Source organism: Sinocyclocheilus rhinocerous, unplaced genomic scaffold, assembly GCF_001515625.1.
Source record: "Sinocyclocheilus rhinocerous isolate Xijiao unplaced genomic scaffold, SAMN03320098_v1.1 scaffold1180, whole genome shotgun sequence".
Lineage (NCBI taxonomy): Eukaryota > Metazoa > Chordata > Actinopteri > Cypriniformes > Cyprinidae > Sinocyclocheilus > Sinocyclocheilus rhinocerous.
The window spans coordinates 1342951-1364384 of record NW_015665886.1 but is presented as its reverse complement, the minus strand read 5'-3'; the positions used below and the strand labels follow the sequence as shown (position 1 = coordinate 1364384).

Sequence of the window (21434 nt, the reverse complement as noted above, 5' to 3'; positions counted from 1 at the left end):
AAAGGTAATGAGGAAAGTTGTTATATATTAATATAATAATAATAATAATAATAATAACTATTATAATTATTATTAGTTTTATTATAGAATATCTAATATAATTTATTATGTTTTATTCACAGTAACACCAGGAACATGTAAATAAGAAAGTGAATAAGGTCTATTTTAATTTTATAAAATAGACCTTTACAAATGATATCAAAAAATTAATTATATTTTTATGAGTCTCACAAAATCTAGATAAAATAGACTTTCCATTCATCTTGTCCAGTTAGACATATTGTACAGTCTTATAGTTCATATGGCTTTAGCAGAAGCGTAATATGGTTACTTGCCCTTTAAATTTATTCTCCCGCGTTTTTGCAACAGGGTCGTAGTTCAGCGGAAGTACGGCTTGTATCCGTATTTAAAGGCGCCAACAAAGACTAACTCAGGAACAGCTTCACAAACCTGCCATCTGTACTCACATCATCCAACAGCACACTACAGCTTAGTTAACGCATTAAAATGCCCGAGGAAACAGCAGCTGCTTCAACTGCCGAAAGGTAAAATACTATTTTTAAATTAAGTGCGCTCCCTGGGAAGTAAGCAGAAGTTAAAGGAAGTCAGAGTGAGAGGTTTTGGCTGGTTTCGTTTGATAACAACGCTGCAGCAGCTCCGTCCTTGTCAGGAAAAATGTGTCGCCCTCGTGCTTCTATTCGCTTTTCTCCTGTGGCCGGACATCGTCGCAGGCGACGGGATGGCATCACCGTTGATTCCCGTTGACGTGTTGTTTGGGCGCTCTCATTTGGCGGGAGAGGGTTTGATATGAACGGCTAGCTTGTTTAAGTATCCTAAATGAGATAATTCCCGCTCTGTTGACACGCAGTCATGAATGGCCCGTCGGTGAGCTTGGCGCTGCATTGAAATGACTGCACGCGCGCCGAAGTTGAGCGTTGAGTTTGAAAGGTGGCGGTAACAACACAAATATCGCTTTAAATTGCCCGCTTTGGGTATTATACTTACATTAAACTGTGACGTTAGATGTTAGCCATAAACGTGTGTCATGTTGGCACACTGTCAAGAAATAACAGTTATAGTAGCATCGTGCTAACTTTGGTCCTTCGCAGTGAACCTCTGAAGCAAACTTTAGTGAAATTTTGCTCTCATTGGACGTATTCTTCAGACGAAGCAAGGCTTTTTAATAATGTTTGATTATTTTTGTATTGTTTGTCTTTGCAGTATGGAAGAGAAACCTTGCTCGTCAAGCGCTGCAGACAGGTGAGTTGGTATCTGGACTTCGTTTTATTAAAACCGCGCGCTCCCTGGGAAGTAAGCAGAAGTTAAAGGAAGTCAGAGTGAGAGGTTTTGGCTGGTTTCGTTTGATAACAAAGCTGCAGCAGCTCCGTCCTTGTCAGGAAAAATGTGTCGCCCTCGTGCTTCTATTCGCTTTTCTCCCGCGGCCGGACATCGTCGCAGGCGACGGGATGGCATCACCGTTGATTCCCGTTGACGTGTTGTTTGGCCGCTCTCATTTGGCGGGAGAGGGTTTGATATGAACGGCTAGCTTGTTTAAGTATCCTAAATGAGGTAATTCCCGCTCTGTTGACACACAGTCATGAATGGCCCGTCGGTGAGCTTGGCGCTGCATTGAAATGACTGCACACGCGCCGAAGTTGAGCGTTGAGTTTGAAAGGTTTGCGGTAACAACACAAATATCGCTTTAAATTGCCCACTTTGGGTATTATACTTACATTAAACTGTGACGTTAGATGTTAGCCATAAACGTGTGTCATGTTGGCACACTGTCAAGAAATAACAGTTATAGTAGCATCGTGCTAACTTTGGTCCTTCGCAGTGAACCTCTGAAGCAAACTTTAGTGAAATTTTGCTCTCATTGGACGTATTCTTCAGACGAAGCAAGGCTTTTTAATAATGTATGATTATTTTTGTATTGTTTGTCTTTGCAGTATGGAAGAGAAACCTTGCTCGTCAAGCGCTGCAGACAGGTGAGTTGGTATCTGGACTTCGTTTTATTAAAACCGCTCATTTCCCTAAAACGAGTTTAGTTTCGTTACTCACATTTTCGTTTACTTTTGCAGCTCCGTCGATGTTTCTGAGGAAGCAAAGAAGCTGATTGGCACAGGCAACCGGCACTTGGTGATGGGTGATGTTGTGTCTGCAGTGAGTGTGTTCCAGGAGGCTTGTGCCATGCTGTGAGTAGTGAAGGAATATTGTAATATGTATTTAAAGGAAATTTGTGGTACCTGCCATTGTTTGAATAAGTAAACTTTTTTTTAAATTTTTTTTTATTTTTTATATTATGCTCTATTTTTACTTTAATGTGTAACCCATTTTCCCCCTTAAGAGCTGAAAAGTATGGAGACACTGCTGATGAATGTGGTGAAGCTTTTTTCTTGTGTGGGAAAGCCCTTCTGGAGCTTGCCAGGTATCTGGATTAATTAGAATTTAGTGTTACATTTATAAAAAGAAACTTATCAGTTTATCTAACTCTTGTTTTTAATACCACTTTAGGATGGAGAATACAGTGCTTGGTAATGCTTTAGAGGGAGTCCCAGAAGAATCCTCTGAAGAGGGTGAGAAACAGAATGACTCCAAGATTGAAAGCGCAGACAACTTGGATGGTTTGTATTTTAAGTTTTGTTTGTCAGTTAATTGTTAATTTTGTGCTTTTCATGTATGCTCAAGGATTGACATCACATTTGCAAAAATTGTTTCCAGAGAACCACCAAATTGACAGGTGTCAGTGCTCTGCACAACAAACCAGCACATATTGACAACGCATAACTTGATTCTAAATAAGAGGGACTCTAAGGTTGATGATACACTGGGCAGCTTATTGAGCAATGTTGCTGGGCAACCATTGTTGGCGTCAATGGGCAACCAGGTGTGACACGGGGCCCATGACCGATCTAAAGAATCCAGATAGAAATTGGTTACCCATTCTCAGTGTGAAAGTGCTCAAGCAACTTTGCTCAAATAGTTGCCTCGTATATCATCACTGAATATGATATTAACTGTAACCTAGAAATATCCCTCCATTTGTACTATAATGCAGAGAAAACCAGAGATGAGCTTCGAGCACAGGTTTATGATGCCATGACAGAGGACAAAACTTGGTCTGAGGTAGAAAAAGAGGTGGGGGTTAGTGTGTTACATTTATAAAAAGAAACGTATCCGTTTATCTAACTCTTGTTGTTTTAAATACCACTTTAGGATGGAGAATACAGTGCTTGGTAATGCTTTAGAGGGAGTCCCAGAAGAATCCTCTGAAGAGGGTGAGAAACAGAATGACTCCAAGATTGAAAGCGCAGACAACTTGGATGGTTTGTATTTTAAGTTTTGTTTGTCAGTTAATTGTTAATTTTGTGCTTTTCATGTATGCTCAAGGATTGACATCACATTTGCAAAAATTGTTTCCAGAGAACCACCAAATTGACAGGTGTCAGTGCTCTGCACAACAAACCAGCACATATTGACAACGCATAACTTGATTCTAAATAAGAGGGACTCTAAGGTTGATGATACACTGGGCAGCTTATTGAGCAATGTTGCTGGGCAACCATTGTTGGCGTCAATGGGCAACCAGGTGTGACACGGGGCCCATGACCGATCTAAAGAATCCAGATAGAAATTGGTTACCCATTCTCAGTGTGAAAGTGCTCAAGCAACTTTGCTCAAATAGTTGCCTCGTATATCATCACTGAATATGATATTAACTGTAACCTAGAAATATTCCTCCATTTGTACTATAATGCAGAGAAAACCAGAGATGAGCTTCGAGCACAGGTTTATGATGCCATGACAGAGGACAAAACTTGGTCTGAGGTAGAAAAAGAGGTGGGGGAAGGTGAGCAGAAGAACCAAGAGGAAGTTAAGGAGAAGCAGGAGAAGGTTGAAGCACCAAAGGAAGGGGATGCAGCATCACAAAAAACTGAGAAACCAGCTGAACACAAGGCAAAACCTGCTGAAAATGAGAAACTAGCCGAACTTGAAGCAAAACCTGCTCAAGATGAGGAGAAACAAGCTGAACATGAGGTGAAACCTGCTGAAAATGAGAAGCAAGCTGAACATGAAGCAAAACCTGCTCAAGATGAGGAGAAACAAGCTGAACATGAGGTGAAACCTGCTGAAAATGAGAAACTAGCTGAACATGAAGCAAAACCTGCTCAAGATGAGGAGAAACGAGCTGAACATGAGGTGAAACCTGCTGAAAAAGATGCTGAGAAGTCAGAAGGTGTGGATAAAAGTGGTTCTATAAAGGAAGATGTCACTGTGTCAAATGGAGTAACTGAAAAGGCTGAAAAAGATGAAAAGGTTGAGGAGAAAAATGAAGAGACTGAAGAACCCATGGAAGAGGGTGGAGGAGGTAGTGAAGCATGGTGGAGTCTGGGGAGCACGAGATTTGTGTATTAAATGCCTTTGCTAAACTTCACCTGGTGAATCTTCTAAGCACTGGTGTATTCATAGAGTATTTGGCTTTTTAAGCTGCAGTGTCACGAAGGGTATCCAAGGTGATGGATTTTCACATTAGGTCAATGTCAGTGAGTTAACATCTTTTATGTTTTAGATGACGACGAGGAGGAGGAGGAGGAGGAGGATGATGATGATGATGATGAGGATGCAGAGGGTGAAACAAAGGATAAGGTTTGTAATCCACTGTAAAAGCGGTTTGTCGTCCCCGTCTTCATTGATTTTACTGATTTATCTTCGTGTCCTTGTGCTTTTAGGAGAGTGAGGAGGATGAAGTTGGAAACCTGCAGTTGGCCTGGGAGATGCTTGAGGGAGAAACAAGCTGAACATGAGGTGAAACCTGCTGAAAAAGATGCTGAGAAGTCAGAAGGTGTGGATAAAAGTGGTTCTATAAAGGAAGATGTCACTGTGTCAAATGGAGTAACTGAAAAGGCTGAAAAAGATGAAAAGGTTGAGGAGAAAAATGAAGAGACTGAAGAACCCATGGAAGAGGGTGGAGGAGGTAGTGAAGCATGGTGGAGTCTGGGGAGCACGAGATTTGTGTATTAAATGCCTTTGCTAAACTTCACCTGGTGAATCTTCTAAGCACTGGTGTATTCATAGAGTATTTGGCTTTTTAAGCTGCAGTGTCACGAAGGGTATCCAAGGTGATGGATTTTCTAATTAGGTCAATGTCAGTGAGTTAACATCTTTTATGTTTTAGATGACGACGAGGAGGAGGAGGAGGAGGAGGATGATGATGATGATGATGAGGATGCAGAGGGTGAAACAAAGGATAAGGTTTGTAATCCACTGTAAAAGTGGTTTGTCGTCCCCGTCTTCATTGATTTTTACTGGTTTATCTTCGTGTCCTTGTGCTTTTAGGAGAGTGAGGAGGATGAAGTTGGAAACCTGCAGTTGGCCTGGGAGATGCTTGAGGTTGCAAAGGTGATTTATAAAAGGTATGCCCTTATTACATGCCTATTTTAATTATGCACTTGCGCAAGCTTCGTTTCAAAAGACACATGATCTTTTATTTGGTTTGAAGAAAAGACAGCACAGAAGATCAGCTAATGGCGGCACAGATTTACCTGAAACTTGGGGAAGTTGGAGCTGAATCAGGTGTGTGGTGGGCGTAGATGAAAATGACTTAATTTAAGGACCTTTTTTGGGTTTTACAAGTTGCCGTAAAATTGAAGCTGCCCCTCATTAGTAATTCTTCACTCTTTATTAACTAGTCTCTCTGTTTTGTTTTATGTAGGTAACTACAGCCAGGCTCTGGATGACTTCAATGAGTGTTTAACCTTGCAGCTGAAACACCTTCCCTCTCATAGTCGTCTTCTGGCTGAGACTCATTACCAGCTGGGCACAACTTACAGCTACACAGCCCAGTACAGCCAAGCCATTGAGCACTTCTCCAACTCTATCAAAGTCATCGAGAGCCGTCTTGGTAGGAACATTTTCACAGTGTGTTTTGCCAGTCCTCATGTGTTTTTAACTGAGAATTTGCTTGCTGATAACACTAGTTGCCATGAGCAAGCATGGTACTCTCAATTGATTTCCACATCGCTTTTCCTCCAGCTATGCTTCAGGAGGTAATAGACAAGGCGGAAGGTGCAAAGGAGAAGAGTGAGCTTGAGGAGTTGAAACAGTTACTGCCAGAAATCACTGAGAAGATTGAAGATGCCAAGGAGGGCCAGAGGACGGCTGCTGCAGCATCTGAGGCCATCCATCAGACTCTTGTGAGTTGCATTAGGGCAATAATGTAAAAGCATGAAGCATGTTATCCATTGTTCAGTGCTTTGCAGTGGTTGATGACAAATCTGATATCGGCTTATATTATACATTTAATGAATCTGGTACGGTTATGTCATCAATCCCTAGCATTACTCTTAGTACACAAAAAAAGTGGAGATCAAGTTGGGCATGTGGGTCATCCAGGATGCAACGAAGGTAGTTAAAAAAGAGACCATGATGAATGGTTTGAAATTTGTTTGTGTGCAAAGGAGAAGAGTGAGCTTGAGGAGTTGAAACAGTTACTGCCAGAAATCACTGAGAAGATTGAAGATGCCAAGGAGGGCCAGAGGACGGCTGCTGCAGCATCTGAGGCCATCCATCAGACTCTTGTGAGTTGCATTGGGGCAATAATGTAAATGCATGAAGCATGTTATCCATTGTTCAATGCTTTGCAGTGGTTGATGACAAATCTGATATCGGCTTATATTATACATTTAATGAATCTGGTACTGTTATGTCATCAATCCCTAGCATTGCTCTTAGTACACAAAGTGGAGATCAAGTTGGGCATGTGGGTCATCCAGGATGCAACGAAGGTAGTTAAAAAAGAGACAATGATGAATGGTTTGAAATTTGTTTGTTACAGGCAGGAGCATCCACTTCATCAGCATTCCCTGCTGAAAATGGCAGCCCATCCTCATCTACTGCTAGTCAGGTGTGTGTGTGCATAATGTTACCTTGATTAACATTAGGGATGGGTGATACTTTGTTACAATTTCTTAAACGGGCCATAACTTTTCCTGAAGTGTGGCCATCCTCATTTTGAATGTTTGAAAGCTCTAAGGGGTATCTCTCCTCTTTAAGGGTACTTTAAGCCTATAGCGTATTATGCCACCCTAAAATGCCTGTTTTATTTCAGATTCCTGTGAGGCCAGCTGATGGTGCGTCTTCCTCAAAATCTGCATCGGACATTTCTCACCTTGTTCGCAAAAAGGTGAGTATCTATCCACTGAAGTCTAATTTAACCTTTGCAGTAGACTTAAGGTTGGGGGGGGACTAGCATGTACATTACAACTGGAGTGAATGAGGGTAGTCTGCCCATAAAGGGCCATCTGCATTGCTACCTTCCCGTTAGTTGAGGTCAATTATGCATGCTGGGTCATGAGCAGAATTTGCCAACTAGATTAGGTTTGGTGTTGCTTGGTGCTTCTATGGTGTTTGTGCTTCAATATTGTGGCTTGGCATATTGTAGTTGTGGCATGGCGTTGAAGTGGTCATGTGTGCTTGAGTAGCATGTAGTTACTAGGTGTGTAGCGCACAAAATAAGTACATGTTCTGTCCTGCTTTATTCCTGCACAGAGGAAACCAGACGAGGAGAGTCCAAAAAAGGACAGTGATGCTAAAAAGACTAAACAGGAGACCTCAGTTAATGGCAGCGGTGACTCCGCCCACAACGGCAATGGAGTCCAGGAGAAAATGGAGCAGGAGGCGAGTTGATAGACTTGCTGTTTCCTTTAATACAGTCCCTGGGCTCAACAATTAGGGCCGTTCGATGGGCCAGCATAAAAGATGCTTGGGACAGTTGACGGAGTTATCACTGCAGCGTCATTTTCAACACAAGAAGCTGCAAACTAGCGCTGTACATGAGCATTGTTTGTCTCTTCTGTGCGCACCCACAAGCAAAGCGTGCAAGTTCTCTTTTGCATCTTGTGCAAATATACATCAAATTGTCAGTCTGTTTTGGGAAGTATTCACGTAAACGGTCAGTTAGGTTTTAACTGGATGTAAACGGGGGAGGGGGGTGTGCCAGGGAATCTGATGTGCCAGTATATTTAATCTATACACTGGATCATAAAGTGCCAGCAGCCTAAAATACCTGCTGTTGTTAATGTTAATCAAACAAAAGGGAAAGTCACTCGCTGCTTTTGACTGAATAACTTTCTGTAGTATCTGGAATATTTGTCATCGGGGCCTAAAATTAACACTCGCCAAGCGCCAAATGAGAGAAAATCAGCGTTAGCGAGTATATGTAACACTGTCAGTCGCCAGTTGGCAGGTACAACTTTTAGGGCCGTTCGATGGGCCAGCATAAAAGATGCTTGGGACAGTTGACTGAGTTATCACTGCAGCGTCATTTTCAACACCAGAAGCTGCAAACTAGCGCTGTACATGAGCATTGTTTGGCTCTTCTGTGCGCACCCACAAGCAAAGCGTGCAAGTTCTCTTTTGCATCTTGTGCAAATATACATCAAATTGTCAGTCTGTTTTGGGAAGTATTCACGTAAACGGTCAGTTAGGTTTTAACTGGATGTAAACGGGGGGGTGCCAGGGAATCTGATGTGCCAGTATATTTAATCTATACACTGGATCATAAAGTGCCAGCAGCCTAAAATACCTGCTGTTGTTAATGTTAATCAAACAAAAGGGAAAGTCACTCGCTGCTTTTGACTGAATAACTTTCTGTAGTATCTGGAATATGTCATCGGGGCCTAAAATTAACACTCGCCAAATGAGAGAAAATCAGCGTTGGCGAGTATATGTAACACTGTCAGTCGCCAGTTGGCAGGTACAACTTTTACGAATTATAACATTGCAATGAAGTGAAAATAACAGCCAGTTTTTAAAGAGATTCGCTGTTTTTGACATAAGCTAATAAAATCTTGTCCGAAGACAAGATCATCGTGATTAGCTGTTCTGTCATAAGCGGCAAGAGCGAATCAAATAATCGAATACAAACGGACTGATAAGGTGATGGCCAGCTTGTCCCTAGACACGGTTCGAATAACTTTTACCTGAGAAGATATTGCTGCTTCATTTCGGAAGATTAACATTTCCCTTTATTCTTCATAACCCGAGAATGTGGCGAGACATACCTGGGGTTACGCCGCCTAAACGGTGCAGTGAAGTATAGTTTGAAAAGCGCATTCGGCTGTACACGTACCCTGAGCCGCTTCAGACAGCTCACCAGTAGCGCGGACTGATAAGGTGATGGCCAGCTTGTCCCTAGACACGGTTCGAATAACTTTTACCTGAGAAGATATTGCTGCTTCATTTCGGAAGATTAACATTTCCCTTTATTCTTCATAACCCGAGAATGTGGCGAGACATACCTGGGGTTACGCCGCCTAAACGGTGCAGTGAAGTATAGTTTGAAAAGCGCATTCGGCTGTACACGTACCCTGAGCCGCTTCAGACAGCTCACCAGTAGCGCTTCAACACACGAAAACCCACACAATTATGTGAAAATGCACTGTTTTGGCGAGTTACCTTGTAAACGTAGTCTTAAATGACCGTGAAGAGTTGGGAGAAAATCGGATGCGTGTCAGATCCGCGTCATATGCATCAGGTTTTAAAGAGACCGCACTGATTTTAAAGTGAAATCTGCTGAAGTCTGTCATTAATGTAAATCAAAGAACAAAAGAAAAACTGTTCTAGTCGCTGATTAACGTTTATAGCTTGAATAAAGATTAATATGTATAGTTTATGCATATATAATATAGTTTATGTGAAGATTGTTTTAAAATCACTTATATAGTTTGTGAAGATTGTTTTAAAATCACTTAAATTTAAAAAGTTATATATTTCAGAGCCTATTAAATGTTAAAAATAAGGGCTTTCAATTATACTGTAATGTTGAATGGCTGTAATAGGTAAAATTGAGGGAAAATGCACCAGCAGGACAAAAACATTGTAAATATGTTTAGTTATTGTAGTAATAACTGCCTGTTTTTGCTAAAAGTTTCATGGCTGGTAAAAAAAATTTGGGCTGGTAAATTATCATGTCACCGGCCATTGGCAGGTGTGGCAAAAAGTTAGTTTTAGGCCCTGTTTGTCATAGAGTGAAGATTGTTTTATTTGACATTGATTTGATGTGTCGTAGCCCATTTCTTTGAATGAATACTACTGTTAGACCTATCTGAAACTTAAAGCACTGGTCAATTTAATTGTATTTTCTTTTATCTGAACTTTAATTTTGTTACGGACTAATTTCTTTAATGTTTGAACCTATTAGTCTAGTGTTAGTTTTTGTGATTTATTGAGATTGGAATTGAGAATTGTGAGGTTCATTGGATTCTAAAATATTGGCGGTGTAACCTTGTTTGAATACAAGGGTCAAAAACTAAACTTGAGAGGACTGATTCGGCTGGATGTGTTTTACACATACTAGCAAAATCCTGTCTTGGAGGAAGTTTGCTTTATCTGAATATTGGTTGACTGGCTGAGCTAATGGAATTGGTTGGAGTATTGCATCTGGGGTTTTATCTTTTGTCAAGCATTAGTTTAGTGCTTATTTTAAACTATTTGTTTCATTGCTGTGTTTTAATATTTTCATTTTTCTCTTGCAGCCAGCCAGTTCTTCCTCTGTGGAGATGTCAGCATGATGGGCATCTTTTGATTAAACACTTACCTTCCAACCAGCAGAGCATGCCTGCCTCATCTACTCTCCATGAACAACTTTTGTCTCTTCGTTTTGTAAATAACCCGTTTTCTTTGTCTGTCCAATTTTTGTATAATTGTAGTAAACTTTCAATAAAGGATATTTGCATATGTGAATGTTGCATTCAATATTTCCTTTTTGTTTTAAGAATGCTCTGCTTCAAATAGAGACCGCTCCAGTGGAATCCTGGAAATTCAATGGGCCAAAACTTGTGGATTCCCATGATGGGTTAATAATGGCTATAATATTAGTTGTACGATGTTACAAGTATTTTTGATTTGGTGAGACAATTATAAAGTAATACGGAGCCCGGGAAGTCACCTGTAGGAGAAAAAAAAACAATCCGTGGCGACGGTTTTGCAATCCGTCCCCTCAGTTTATAAACCATACTCACGAATTCTTAAACTGTTCCCTCGGTTTAACGAATCGTACCCACGGATTAACAAACCGTACCCACGAATTTCCAATCCGTGCGCTCAGATTTTGTAAACCGTACCTTCGGATTTTGAATCCGTACCCACAAATTCATAATCCGTGCGCACGCTTTCGCAATCCGTTCCCTCGAGTTTTGTAAACTACTCACGGATTCATGCAGTAAGCTCCTAGGTAGCCTACATGTTAACGAATCATATTGTATATTTTATTGCGGCATATTATTATGTGAAATAGGCATACAGCAAACAGTCTTAAGTGATTCTCTATCAATTGTAACGGTACGAGGTGGAATACAACGATTTAATAAGAAAGATGTGCATCAAAATCTTGTTTAATTTGTGATAATCTTAGCACTTGATTATTATTGTATAATAAACCTGGCATTGTGACTGACTTTGGAGTCATTTGTTCCTCTTTTGTAAGTCGTTTTGGACAGTGTTTTGAATCCGTACCCACAAATTCATAATCCGTGCGCACGCTTTCGCAATCCGTGCCCTCGGGTTTGTAAATGTAAACTCATGGATTTGTGGCCCCGCCCCCACCGGCAGATTCAACCACGGTGCGGGATGCATAGTATTGTGTTTATTAAACATTATTTTTCATAGTAACCTATGAATGAGACCATGATCCGCTCTCACAAAATAGTTTTTTTTATAAACTGAGGGGACGGATTGCAAAACCGTCGCCACGGATTGTTTTTTTTTTTCTTCTCCTACAGGTGACTTCCCGGGCTCCGTAATAAAGCTTTAAACTTGTTGGCAAAAAAAAAAAAAACTTGTATGCAATGTAAAATAATTTATTAGTATCTTAAAATAGTTCATAACGGATGTAAGACAAAAAAATCTGTAGTCACTTGAAAAATTGTTTAAAAATCTGTAGCCACTTGAAAAAAAAAATTAAAATCTGTAGTCACTTGAGACATTTTTTTTTTTTTATTTACAAAGACTTTATTTGCATGGTAATCTAATTTGTTAAATTAAGCAATTTTCTTCTAACTGGCCTCTTCCACATGATCTGTCTGTGGCAGTGATGAAGGTAATGGATTGGATGAGGGTTGCAATGTATTACATTGTTCTTGGTTTGCCAGGATTGTGTTTGAGACCACCTAAACACAAATTCAATGCTGTAAGCTTATCAAAAGCTTTGCAGACTTTGCTATTAAAAAGCCTCTTAAGATTGATAGCTTTAAATATTTTGCGTACCGTGGATATGTACTTGTATTGGTTGGTGTTGTTGGGGTCAATCTTTTCAAGGGTCTGTACATCACCATCACAAGCATTTGCTACACGAAGACCAAGTTCCATGTTACCCATCTTAGAAAGAAAAATAGTATTTAGTCAGATTGAATTAAATTATAACTCCTATAGGACATTTAACCTAGTTGAGACTTTTAGCTTAGTATTTGATGAACGTACTTGTGGCACAGAATTCAGTTGACCTGGACTTAAGGATGCTTGAACTGGGAGAGAGCGGAAGGGAAGCCTCCAGTGACCACTGTGAACCTGGTTGTGCTGGTCAAAGAGATCAAGCTTAGCCCAGCTACAAGTCACCAAGCCCTCAGTTTCATGGTTGAACAAATCCAGACCTTTAGAAGTCTGTATCTCTATGACCAAAGAGAGATCTGGAGATGGCTGTACTCTGAAATAAAGCACAAATTCAATAACGTGAACACATATCAGCTCTGTGTGCCCATATTTATCTCTGAACAAACTACCTTGGCACAGATTGCTTAACAGCCAGTATGGCATAATTTCCAGGACTCTTGGTGGACAGTAATGGTCCTGCAGGCTGGCACTGCACAGGTGGCATTGGGGTGGTCTGTCCCAACTTCTGTCCATTAAAATATAACCCTGGCAATAAACGCACTGATCTCAAGGCATCTTCAACACCCATCACCAGGTCATAGAAGATCACAAAGCCAGCCCTGTACACACACATTCAGACAACAGCTGAACTTGAGTCATATTGTCATGTATTTAGTGTGACACGTGCATGCATCTATAGGGACTATATGAGAAAAATAAAAATGAATCAATAGAGGACGAGGTGAAAATGTGTCTTACACAGGATCATAAGGAGCAGGACTGAGAGTTGCCATCGGATCAGTTACATGGGAGCCCATTAATGAATGCTGTTTTGAACTCTGATCCTGCAATATTGGTAAATACAAAATATATACACCGTATCATTCGTTATCATTCTCACTATCACTGTCACTCAAAGAGAATTTTGTGCATTCCTAAAAATCACATTAACTCAACAGATTGCATCATTAAGATGACTGAAGCTTTGGCTCACCAGTGGCAGAGCAGGGTGTATTATGGCCATAGAAGATCCAGGAAAAACAGGCAGAGGAGCTTGAGGATGGTGTGGTCTTCTCTCTCTGCCCTTCTCTATTTCTCTCCTTAAAAATGCGATCTCGGCTTGAAGGCTAGCCATTTGATGGATGTGGTCTTTCTGGATATCAATAAGCCCTGATCCAGAAAATATTCATTCAAATATTCAAATAGCCTAATAATAGAAATATTCTATAATAACATCAAATATTATGCCTTTAATGAATAGTATAAGCATGCAAATTAGAGACAGAACACACATTTTCTATCAAATGTTGAGCATCACTTTGTCATCAAGTCTCAAGATATAAGATCTGAGAGAAACAGCAATACCGTGCTCTCCTTTGTTCTTCTCCCTGGCCTGCTGGATTCTGAAGATTTCCTCCTCAAGCCTTTGGTTCTCCTGCTCCACAGCAAGAACATCAGTGTCCAGCAGTCTGTGAGGAGACTTCATCCCTGGTGGGACAGAAACAAGATATGACCCTGGGGCTTGAAAGAATAGTGCACAATGACCACAAAAATTATTCAGACACGTAGGCAATACTTCAAAATGTATGAATGTCATAGGATTAAAATATAACACATTGTTCAAAATTAAGACTATTTGGACATCTTCAAGTTGACAAACAACGTAAGTAGTGACAAACCAACATCGTCATTCAAAAGTTTGGGGTAAGAATTTTGATGTTTTTGAAAGAAGTCAATGTCTACCAACGATGCATTTATGTGATCAAATATAGTAAAAACAGCAATATTATTTTTAAAAAATACAGTAAAATAAATACAGTAATATTATGACATTTTACAGTTTTTTTTTTTTTCAAAATGCTCACAGTTTTTGAAACTATGGCTCCATTTCTCAAAACTCTACACACAAAACACCAAAACAAACACACACAACATACAAAACGTCACACACATCTTGCAAAAGCAAACACTCTTTAAACTCTTCTAAAAATGTTATATTTGCATAGTAACTCCACACACGAACATAAAATAAATAGCCACATACATGCCAAACTACACACACGTGAAAAATGTAAAACACTACTCTCGTGTGTCTTTTGCTTGTTCAGAGAGCAGCGGAGTGCACAGGAGTATGCCATAGCATTCTCACATACTGTACATGCATATGCACATATACACTGTATATACAGTATGTATGACTGATTCATTTTACACAGTTACGCAACTGAACTGAATCAATGCTCAACTGACTAGAGCCGTAGAATGACACTATTGACTTGTTAGAGCTGCTTTACAGCAGAATGTGAATTTGATACTATTGTGAAGCTGCTGTAAAACAATGTATATTGTATAAAGCACTTTAGAAATGAAGTTGACTTTCTGACTTGGCTTGTACGCATGTTCAGTATAGATAGATAGATAAATCAGCTTTATTTATAACGCGCTTTGTACAATATAGATACAGTGTAAACAGAAATGCAGGGGGGTAAAAATAATTTCTTTCTAAAAAACTACTTTTGATTACTAAGTGAACAAATGATGTATAAGTGTTTTCCCAAATTAAACAAAAGAGCTGTTAGTTTCCAATAATGTGTGTAATGTAGAGAACTGTGTTTAGAGTTTTGCAAAAAAGTTTGTTTTACGATATCAAACTGAGTATAAAGCATGTAATGTGCTTATAGTTTTGCAGTCTTGGTCTAAAGGTTTATAAGTGAATGGTTCCACTAAGTGGGCCTCAAGTACCACTTTTAGTGTCTAAGCAATTTAAAAAAACTGTAATATAACTGTTTTCTATTTTAATAAATATATTTTAAAATGTAATTTATTGCAGTGATTCAATGCTGAATTTTCAGCAGCCATTACTCCAGTCTTCAGTGTCACATGATCTTTCAAAAAATATTATTATATGCTGATTTGGTGCTCAAGAAATATTTATTATTATCAATGTTGTGCTGCCTTTTTCAGGATTCTTTGATGAATGGAAAGCATTTATTTGAAACGTTTTTTTTGTACCAACTTAAATCTTTACTGTCACTTTTGATCAATTTAATAAACCCTTGCTGAGAAAAGTATTATTTACTAAATAAATAAATATCAAAATCAATCAATCAATCTTACTGACCCCAAATTTTTGAATGCCATTACTCCAGTCTTTAGTGCCACATGATCATCCAGAAATCTTTCTAATATGCTGGTATTTGTTTAAAACATTTCTTAATATTATCAGTGTTGAAAAGCAGTTGTGCTGCATTTTTTTAATTGTGGAAACCATAATAAATTTTTTTCAGGATTCTTCGATGAATAGAAATTTAAACAATTATTTAAATTAGAAATTTTTGTAAGAAAAATCTTTACTGTCACTTATGGTCAAATTCATCCTTGCTAAATAAAAATATGAATTTCCTTCAGAAATATCTTACTGACCCCAAACTTTTGAATGGTAATGTATAAGGAATTTTCCACGACATTCTAATTTATTGAGATGCACCTGTATGTTTATAATACACAAAATTTTTATTAAAACATTGTTCAACTGGAGTTTTTTGGAATAATTAAATAGCATTCAACTACTTACAATAATTAAATCAGGTGTAGGATGCAACATCTTCCCAGCTGCTTTCTCCGTTTGCGTGAATCCCCTTTGTCTCCATAGAGCGTGCGGGTCTTTTAGGTCTGTGCCAATGCAGAATTTGGCCTTGTGTTTATCCAAGAGTGCCGTAGAATGGAATGCCATCTTACAGTTTCGACAAATTAACTCCCCCAAACCTTCCATCTCTCCAGCAAGTGCTCTGTAGAATTTAGAAATTTTTCCCCTTATTTAAACTTTAAATTGGGCTGATTCTTAAAAAAATAGGAATATACTTTTTGTTAGAATGTCTGCCTTAACTTTTACGTTGTGCATTTGTTGACTGAAGTTTTGTTTGTTGGTTACAGTCACCTTGGAAACAGGGAGTGGTGAAGAATGGATGAGGTTAGAGCAAGAAGAATCCAACCCTTCAATGTTTATGCTTATTATTTTTATCCTTTGCATGCATGTTTTGAACATTACCATTTGCCTTCCTAAAACATGAAGAATGTTTCCCCAAGTGTTTCAGCAGAAAACGAAAGTCTGGACATGTTTGGCAAACTGATGCAAAATATTTATTACAAAATTTTTCTCCGATCTTTTCATTATGATGCAGTAGTTTATGTCTGCTTTGTCTCATACAGATAAACCCATACATGACACCTTTTATCTTCTCAAATCTGTAAATAATGTTATCAAAATAATCTTAATCTTCCAAAACTCACAATTTTTTATTCTTATATTTTTTACAATCCACCCTGAATATCAAGGCTGCAGAAACAATATAATGCAAACAAAAGAACAAAAAAACAACTATGTGGGAATTTTTACAGCAGTACCAAAATTAAAAAAGAAACTTAAATCTGTGATAAAGCAATTTTTATACCCCATCAGCAAAAACAAGGTACAAAAAAAAGGAGATGCACAATTTACACCAGCAGTCCCTCATGAAACAAAGAACTTTTAAAGATGGATCTCAACTTCACTGCCAGCAGCAGGGATAGAACTTGGCGCCCAAATTGAACTGTTTAAAGAACAACAAAGCAGAACAAAGCGTGCAAGCCATCTGACTGAATCGCTCAAAGTTCAGAGTCATTACAAATCATAGACAGCTCAGACCAATTACTGCATTGTAAACATTACATAAGCCCAATAATGTTTAATGCTTTCTATTCCATTGGGTAGATTTTATTAGGGTTTTGTGAGGGAATAAGTTCATCAGACCTTTCTCGTGTTTATTGAATACTACATGCAATGAATGTAAAGCTATTGAAAATGATTGCCACAGCATTATTTCTGTAAGCATGAAATGCTTTCTATAGAGTAACTCTCAATATGGTTTAAATCAAACAGCTTTTAGGTTAAGGAAAAAAAACTTTTACACTATATATGGGCAAGAAAGAAAAGTGTATGTTTATGATTTTTTTTAAACTTCAATTTTTCCTAAACAGAACCCAACCTCAGTGAACTGAACATCTGTATGTTCGCCAAGCTTCCCAGAACGCAGCATATAAAACATAGACCCTTCCATCCAAACGTTACCTTTATTAAAAAACCAGTTCCTGACAAACTCTTCTGCAAGCTAGGCTTCAAATCTAACTTTTAAACATCCTTTAAAGGTTTTCTCACATGTGTACTTGGCAGACATACGAAATCAGATATATTAGTATGGTTCAGCAGAATGAAAAGAGTGAAAATGAGCAGTTTGCTGGAACTGGAGCCAGAAATGGACTGATGTTCTAGCTGCCAGATTGCATGTGACAGTCCATTCAGTGTTGCTTTAGTTCTTCCTTGCTGCAGGGATGACTGGCTTGAGTTCATTTCTATGAGGGACTGGGAAGATTGAGAATGATTGTTTCATCTTAACACTAATGCTATGAATTGTTTTTCGCGAAAAGGAAAAAAAAAAAAAAAAAAAAATTTAGAAAGGTGTCAAAAGCCATTTTATAGAACATTCAGATGATGCCATATTTCATGTTAAATCACGGTTATAATTGGTGTTATTATTATTAATTAGTCTTTTTTACCCAAACAAAAATAAAAAAGATCTGGTGGAGGGTGTTGTGTGGCTTTCTTTGACATTTCTAGTTCAGGATAAAGAACAAAATGCAGACAAGGAGACATAGGGGGGGAAAAAACAAAATCAAACAAAAAGACACTGCCTACGAGCTGACAAGTGAATTCCTTTTCTCTCCGCCTGGGATATGACCGATGTTCCTTGTCCATGAAAAGAATCTCTTCTTTTAGTTTGAAACAAATGGGTGTGATGGAGGAGACAGATTAAGTGAAAGGGAAATGTGGGAGGGGTGTTTAAAGCCACATTAGGTATCATCATCATCGGAGGTCTGGCTGCTACTGCTCGTCTCAGACTCAGAGCACTCTTCCAGGCCAGGGTTAGGGGCGTTCCTCCAGGTTAGCAGGGTCACACTACGTGGCTTCAAGAGCACACCGTTACGTCCCAGACCAATCTTCTTCATCTGAGAGCAAACACACATATAGTCAGGCACAAAGGAAATGAACTACGTGCAGGATGCGCTTCAATTTAAACAAAGAATAAACAAACAAACAATGTATACATGTCCCATACCTGTTCAGTTTTAGCTTTAAACTCTTTGAGTTCATCCTCGGTGAGGGGCTGGAAGTTGTCATCATTTTCTGGGTATTCTTGCCATCCCATTGCCTTCAGCAACCTGTCACAGAGGATCCACATGTGTGAGTATGTGGATTGTGGATATGTTCCATGTTGTTGTGATGTGAGCGGATCAATGTGAGGCTCTGTTCAAAAACCTAGTGTGCTGCCTATTAAGGTAGCATTACACCATAAGTGTGCCAGTAATATATCAAAGATAACTGGTTTTGGCAAAATGATATCCTTCATTATGAATTTAATTTGAAATGCAATGTGATGAAGCTCAGTGAAAAAATAAATTGAATGTGGTGTTTGAACCGAGATAAATTTGCTTGCAAATAAGCAAATTTAAATAAAAAAAATAAAATAGCATATAATATTATAATAAATATAATAGCATATCACAATAAAAAACTTTTTTTATTTATTCCACAACCAAAAAGCAAAATGAAATTAATAAAAAGTTTAATTAATACAATGTATCTTTATGCCTAGAATATTGCAGTGCTAGTTAAGCAACATGCTATTAGGCAACTTATGAACTCAATTGTCTTCCATGTGCATAAGTAGTGCTATTTGTATAATACATGACGTTGCTGCCCATGTACAACAATCCAAATCAGTCACCTGCGACACAATTTAAAAGGATAGTCCACCTCAAATTGATAATTCTGTCATCATAGGCCAAAAATGCCACTAAATTGGACAAAAATGCCCCTGCACAAACGAATTAAATCTATTACGTCTGTTGCTAACAAAGTGAATATGAATAGACAGTGTCGATTGCGGCATTAAATTAATATCTGCTCAAGTTGCACCGTATTTCATTTTAGGCGTTTTTACAGTGTTGCACATTTCAGTTTTTTTGAGAGTGCTTAATGCTTAAATTCGCGATAGATCAATGTTAGTGATAATGTCACTTTCTATATATAATTTATTCACTGTTTGAATAACCGTGGAAAGGAAACGTTATATAGCCAAATTATCAATTTCTAACGTTTTTATTAAGATCATATTTGGGAGCACCTGTAATCACGTTAAATACAAATTCAGTCCCATTAAACATTTTTTTTAGCCTACATGACACGCATGTCTGGTCCTTTTTTTGACCGGATTTATGATATTTAATACATTTGGCTGCTTTTAGCCTTACCCTGGAGTTGGTTCACCCTCCGCCTGTGTTTTACTTATTTACTTAACCTCATGTCCTTTCAAGTCTATATGTATTTTGTTTTTCTGATGACCTGAAAATCTATTTGAAAGAATGTTTTGTTTCGGTTCCCAATGACTTTCATTATATTTTTTGTCCATACAAGTCAATGGGAACCTAAACTTTATTAGTTACCAAGATTCTTTAAAACATCTTTTGTGCATAACATGAATGTGAGTAAATGATGACAGATTTTTCACGTTTGGGCGGACTACACCTTTAAATTAATAGAAGGCATTTGCTCATGTAGGCAGCTCACTAGAATTTGGAAGTGAGCTTATACGTGTCTGATGGAGGAGAATGTGTTGAAGTGTTTGCATGTGGTTGCTCTGACCTGTGTTCCGCCTCCAGAGAGCTGGACAAGTGCTCTGGGTCTGAGTCACTGAGAGAGTGGGAGATGCCGTTCTCATGACTCTCTTCAAACTCTTTTGGTTCTGGGGTACTTCCCTCTCCCTAAACACAAATTAATCCTCAGCAAACAAGAATTTAAGGTTGAACAAATCTGTTAATTGCTTGCTAAACTTACTGAAATTATGGAAATAAGCAATAACCTATGCATCTGTTTTGAAAACCTGGTTGCTGATGGCTATATAATGCTGACAAACAAAACAGATGGAAATGATTTTTATACATTACATAATTTGACTTTCTAATACCAAAATAAACATCTATTGACAACATTGTAGGTGGATTTTGAACGGACAGAAGCAGGAAATCTCCAAATCTGTTAATAAGCCAATTCTAGATAATCTTAAACGGAGCAAATAATGGCAAACTAATTAACCTAAAATGCAACAGATTATAGATGAATTCATCTGCACCTCTGCTGGAGCTCCTGGGCTGTGGCAGTCACTCACATCCCCATTTCTCTCATCCTTTAGCCCACGCAGGAACTCACTCTTACGGTCTGTGCTGCGCCGCATCAGCTTTAGCCGTGAGGGGGTGATGTCTATGGGAGGAGTAGTGCTGGAGGGCGGCTATGGAGAGAGAGAGAGAGAGAGAGAGAGAGAGAAAAATGGAAAGATAAACTGAGTTCCACATAAGAAAATGCTGGGTAAGCAGCTGTGTTGATTAGTGATGTTTTCCTATGGATAAACATGATAACGTTTGTTTGATGAATAACAGAATACTGAAGTGCAGAGAAGATCGGTGTTGTAAATATTTTTAACCAGTCTTCATCTGTTTGTGTGTTTTGTAAATGGCTGAATTACACAATGATACTATGAAAGCATTTGCTTTGAAATGAAGCCAACAACAATCATATTTTCTGGGAATGTTGGGTACTAGGTCCTTACTGGCAAAAGATTAAAAGGAATTTAGAAGGTCTGGTAACACTTTATTTTAAGGACCAATTCTCACTATTAACTATTACTAGCATACTGGCTGTTTATTAGTACTTGTAAAAGCACATATTACTGTCTTATTCTGCATGACCATATTTTAAATCCCTTAATCCTACCTCATACCTATTAATAATCAGCAAATTAGGTGTTTAATAAGGTAAAAGTTGTAATTAATTGTGAGAACTGGACATTAAAGTGTAAACGAAGGTCTATTTATTGTAGAAATAATACCCATCTTGGTCATTGTATGCACTGCTTGCTTAATGAAGAGAAAAAATAATTTGTCCTGACTTTTTAAATCAAGATCAACTAAAAAAAAAA

General features: G+C 38.5%; 3 protein-coding genes across 11 annotated transcripts in view; 1 reads left to right on the top strand and 2 right to left on the bottom strand.

Moving 5' to 3' along the window:
• Window positions 1–401: 401 nt before the first annotated feature.
• On the top strand, window positions 402–10743 carry LOC107731628 (histone-binding protein N1/N2-like). Of its 8 annotated transcripts, XM_016542759.1 has the most exons (18): window positions 402–545; window positions 1222–1260; window positions 2082–2195; window positions 2348–2428; window positions 2515–2624; window positions 3059–3138; window positions 3841–4038; window positions 4078–4221; window positions 4789–4975; window positions 5177–5253; window positions 5338–5414; window positions 5501–5574; window positions 5714–5902; window positions 6034–6194; window positions 6836–6904; window positions 7109–7183; window positions 7549–7677; window positions 10536–10743. In XM_016542759.1, exons 1-18 carry the CDS (start codon window positions 508–510, stop codon window positions 10569–10571), a joined length of 1878 nt encoding a protein of 625 aa, XP_016398245.1. In that variant the 5' UTR covers window positions 402–507; the 3' UTR covers window positions 10572–10743. The 8 variants fall into 8 exon arrangements, with proteins under 8 accessions (XP_016398245.1, XP_016398246.1, XP_016398247.1 ...); XM_016542760.1 differs by having other exon boundaries at window positions 2515–2576; window positions 3841–4221; XM_016542761.1 differs by having other exon boundaries at window positions 3841–4098.
• A 1310-nt stretch (window positions 10744–12053) lies between these two features.
• On the bottom strand, window positions 12054–13852 carry LOC107731625 (coiled-coil domain-containing protein 17-like). The gene is made up of 7 exons (XM_016542749.1): window positions 13732–13852; window positions 13361–13536; window positions 13126–13211; window positions 12777–12986; window positions 12478–12700; window positions 12265–12375; window positions 12054–12167 (listed from the first exon to the last, which is right to left on the bottom strand). Exons 1-7 carry the CDS (start codon window positions 13850–13852, stop codon window positions 12054–12056), a joined length of 1041 nt encoding a protein of 346 aa, XP_016398235.1.
• Window positions 13853–16637: 2785 nt separating this feature from the next.
• LOC107731630 (vasculin-like protein 1) overlaps window positions 16638–21434 on the bottom strand; it is an 11661-nt gene continuing 6864 nt past the window's right edge. For both annotated transcript variants that reach the window (XM_016542764.1, XM_016542765.1), the window contains 4 exons: window positions 20592–20747; window positions 20105–20223; window positions 18519–18621; window positions 16638–18408 (listed from right to left, as the gene is read on the bottom strand). In XM_016542764.1, coding sequence (XP_016398250.1) covers window positions 18253–18408; window positions 18519–18621; window positions 20105–20223; window positions 20592–20747 — 534 coding nt within the window. In that variant the 3' untranslated portion in view covers window positions 16638–18252. The remainder of the gene's footprint in view (window positions 18409–18518; window positions 18622–20104; window positions 20224–20591; window positions 20748–21434) is intronic.

Excerpts from the sequence above, each read along its gene's own strand:
- LOC107731628 (XM_016542756.1), top strand. The coding sequence starts at position 508 with ATGCCCGAGGAAACAGCAGCTGCTTCAACTGCCGAAAG. Across the intron at positions 546-1,221 it reads GCTGCTTCAACTGCCGAAAG|TATGGAAGAGAAACCTTGCT; the intron begins GTAAAATACTAT and ends TTGTCTTTGCAG. Across the intron at positions 3,139-3,840 it reads GGTCTGAGGTAGAAAAAGAG|GTGGGGGAAGGTGAGCAGAA; the intron begins GTGGGGGTTAGT and ends GTAGAAAAAGAG.
- LOC107731625 (XM_016542749.1), bottom strand. The coding sequence starts at position 13,852 with ATGAAGTCTCCTCACAGACTGCTGGACACTGATGTTCTTGCTGTGGAG. Across the intron at positions 13,537-13,731 it reads GAAGAACAAAGGAGAGCACG|GGCTTATTGATATCCAGAAA; the intron begins GTATTGCTGTTT and ends TTTCTGGATCAG. Across the intron at positions 12,701-12,776 it reads GTTAAGCAATCTGTGCCAAG|AGTACAGCCATCTCCAGATC; the intron begins GTAGTTTGTTCA and ends GCTTTATTTCAG.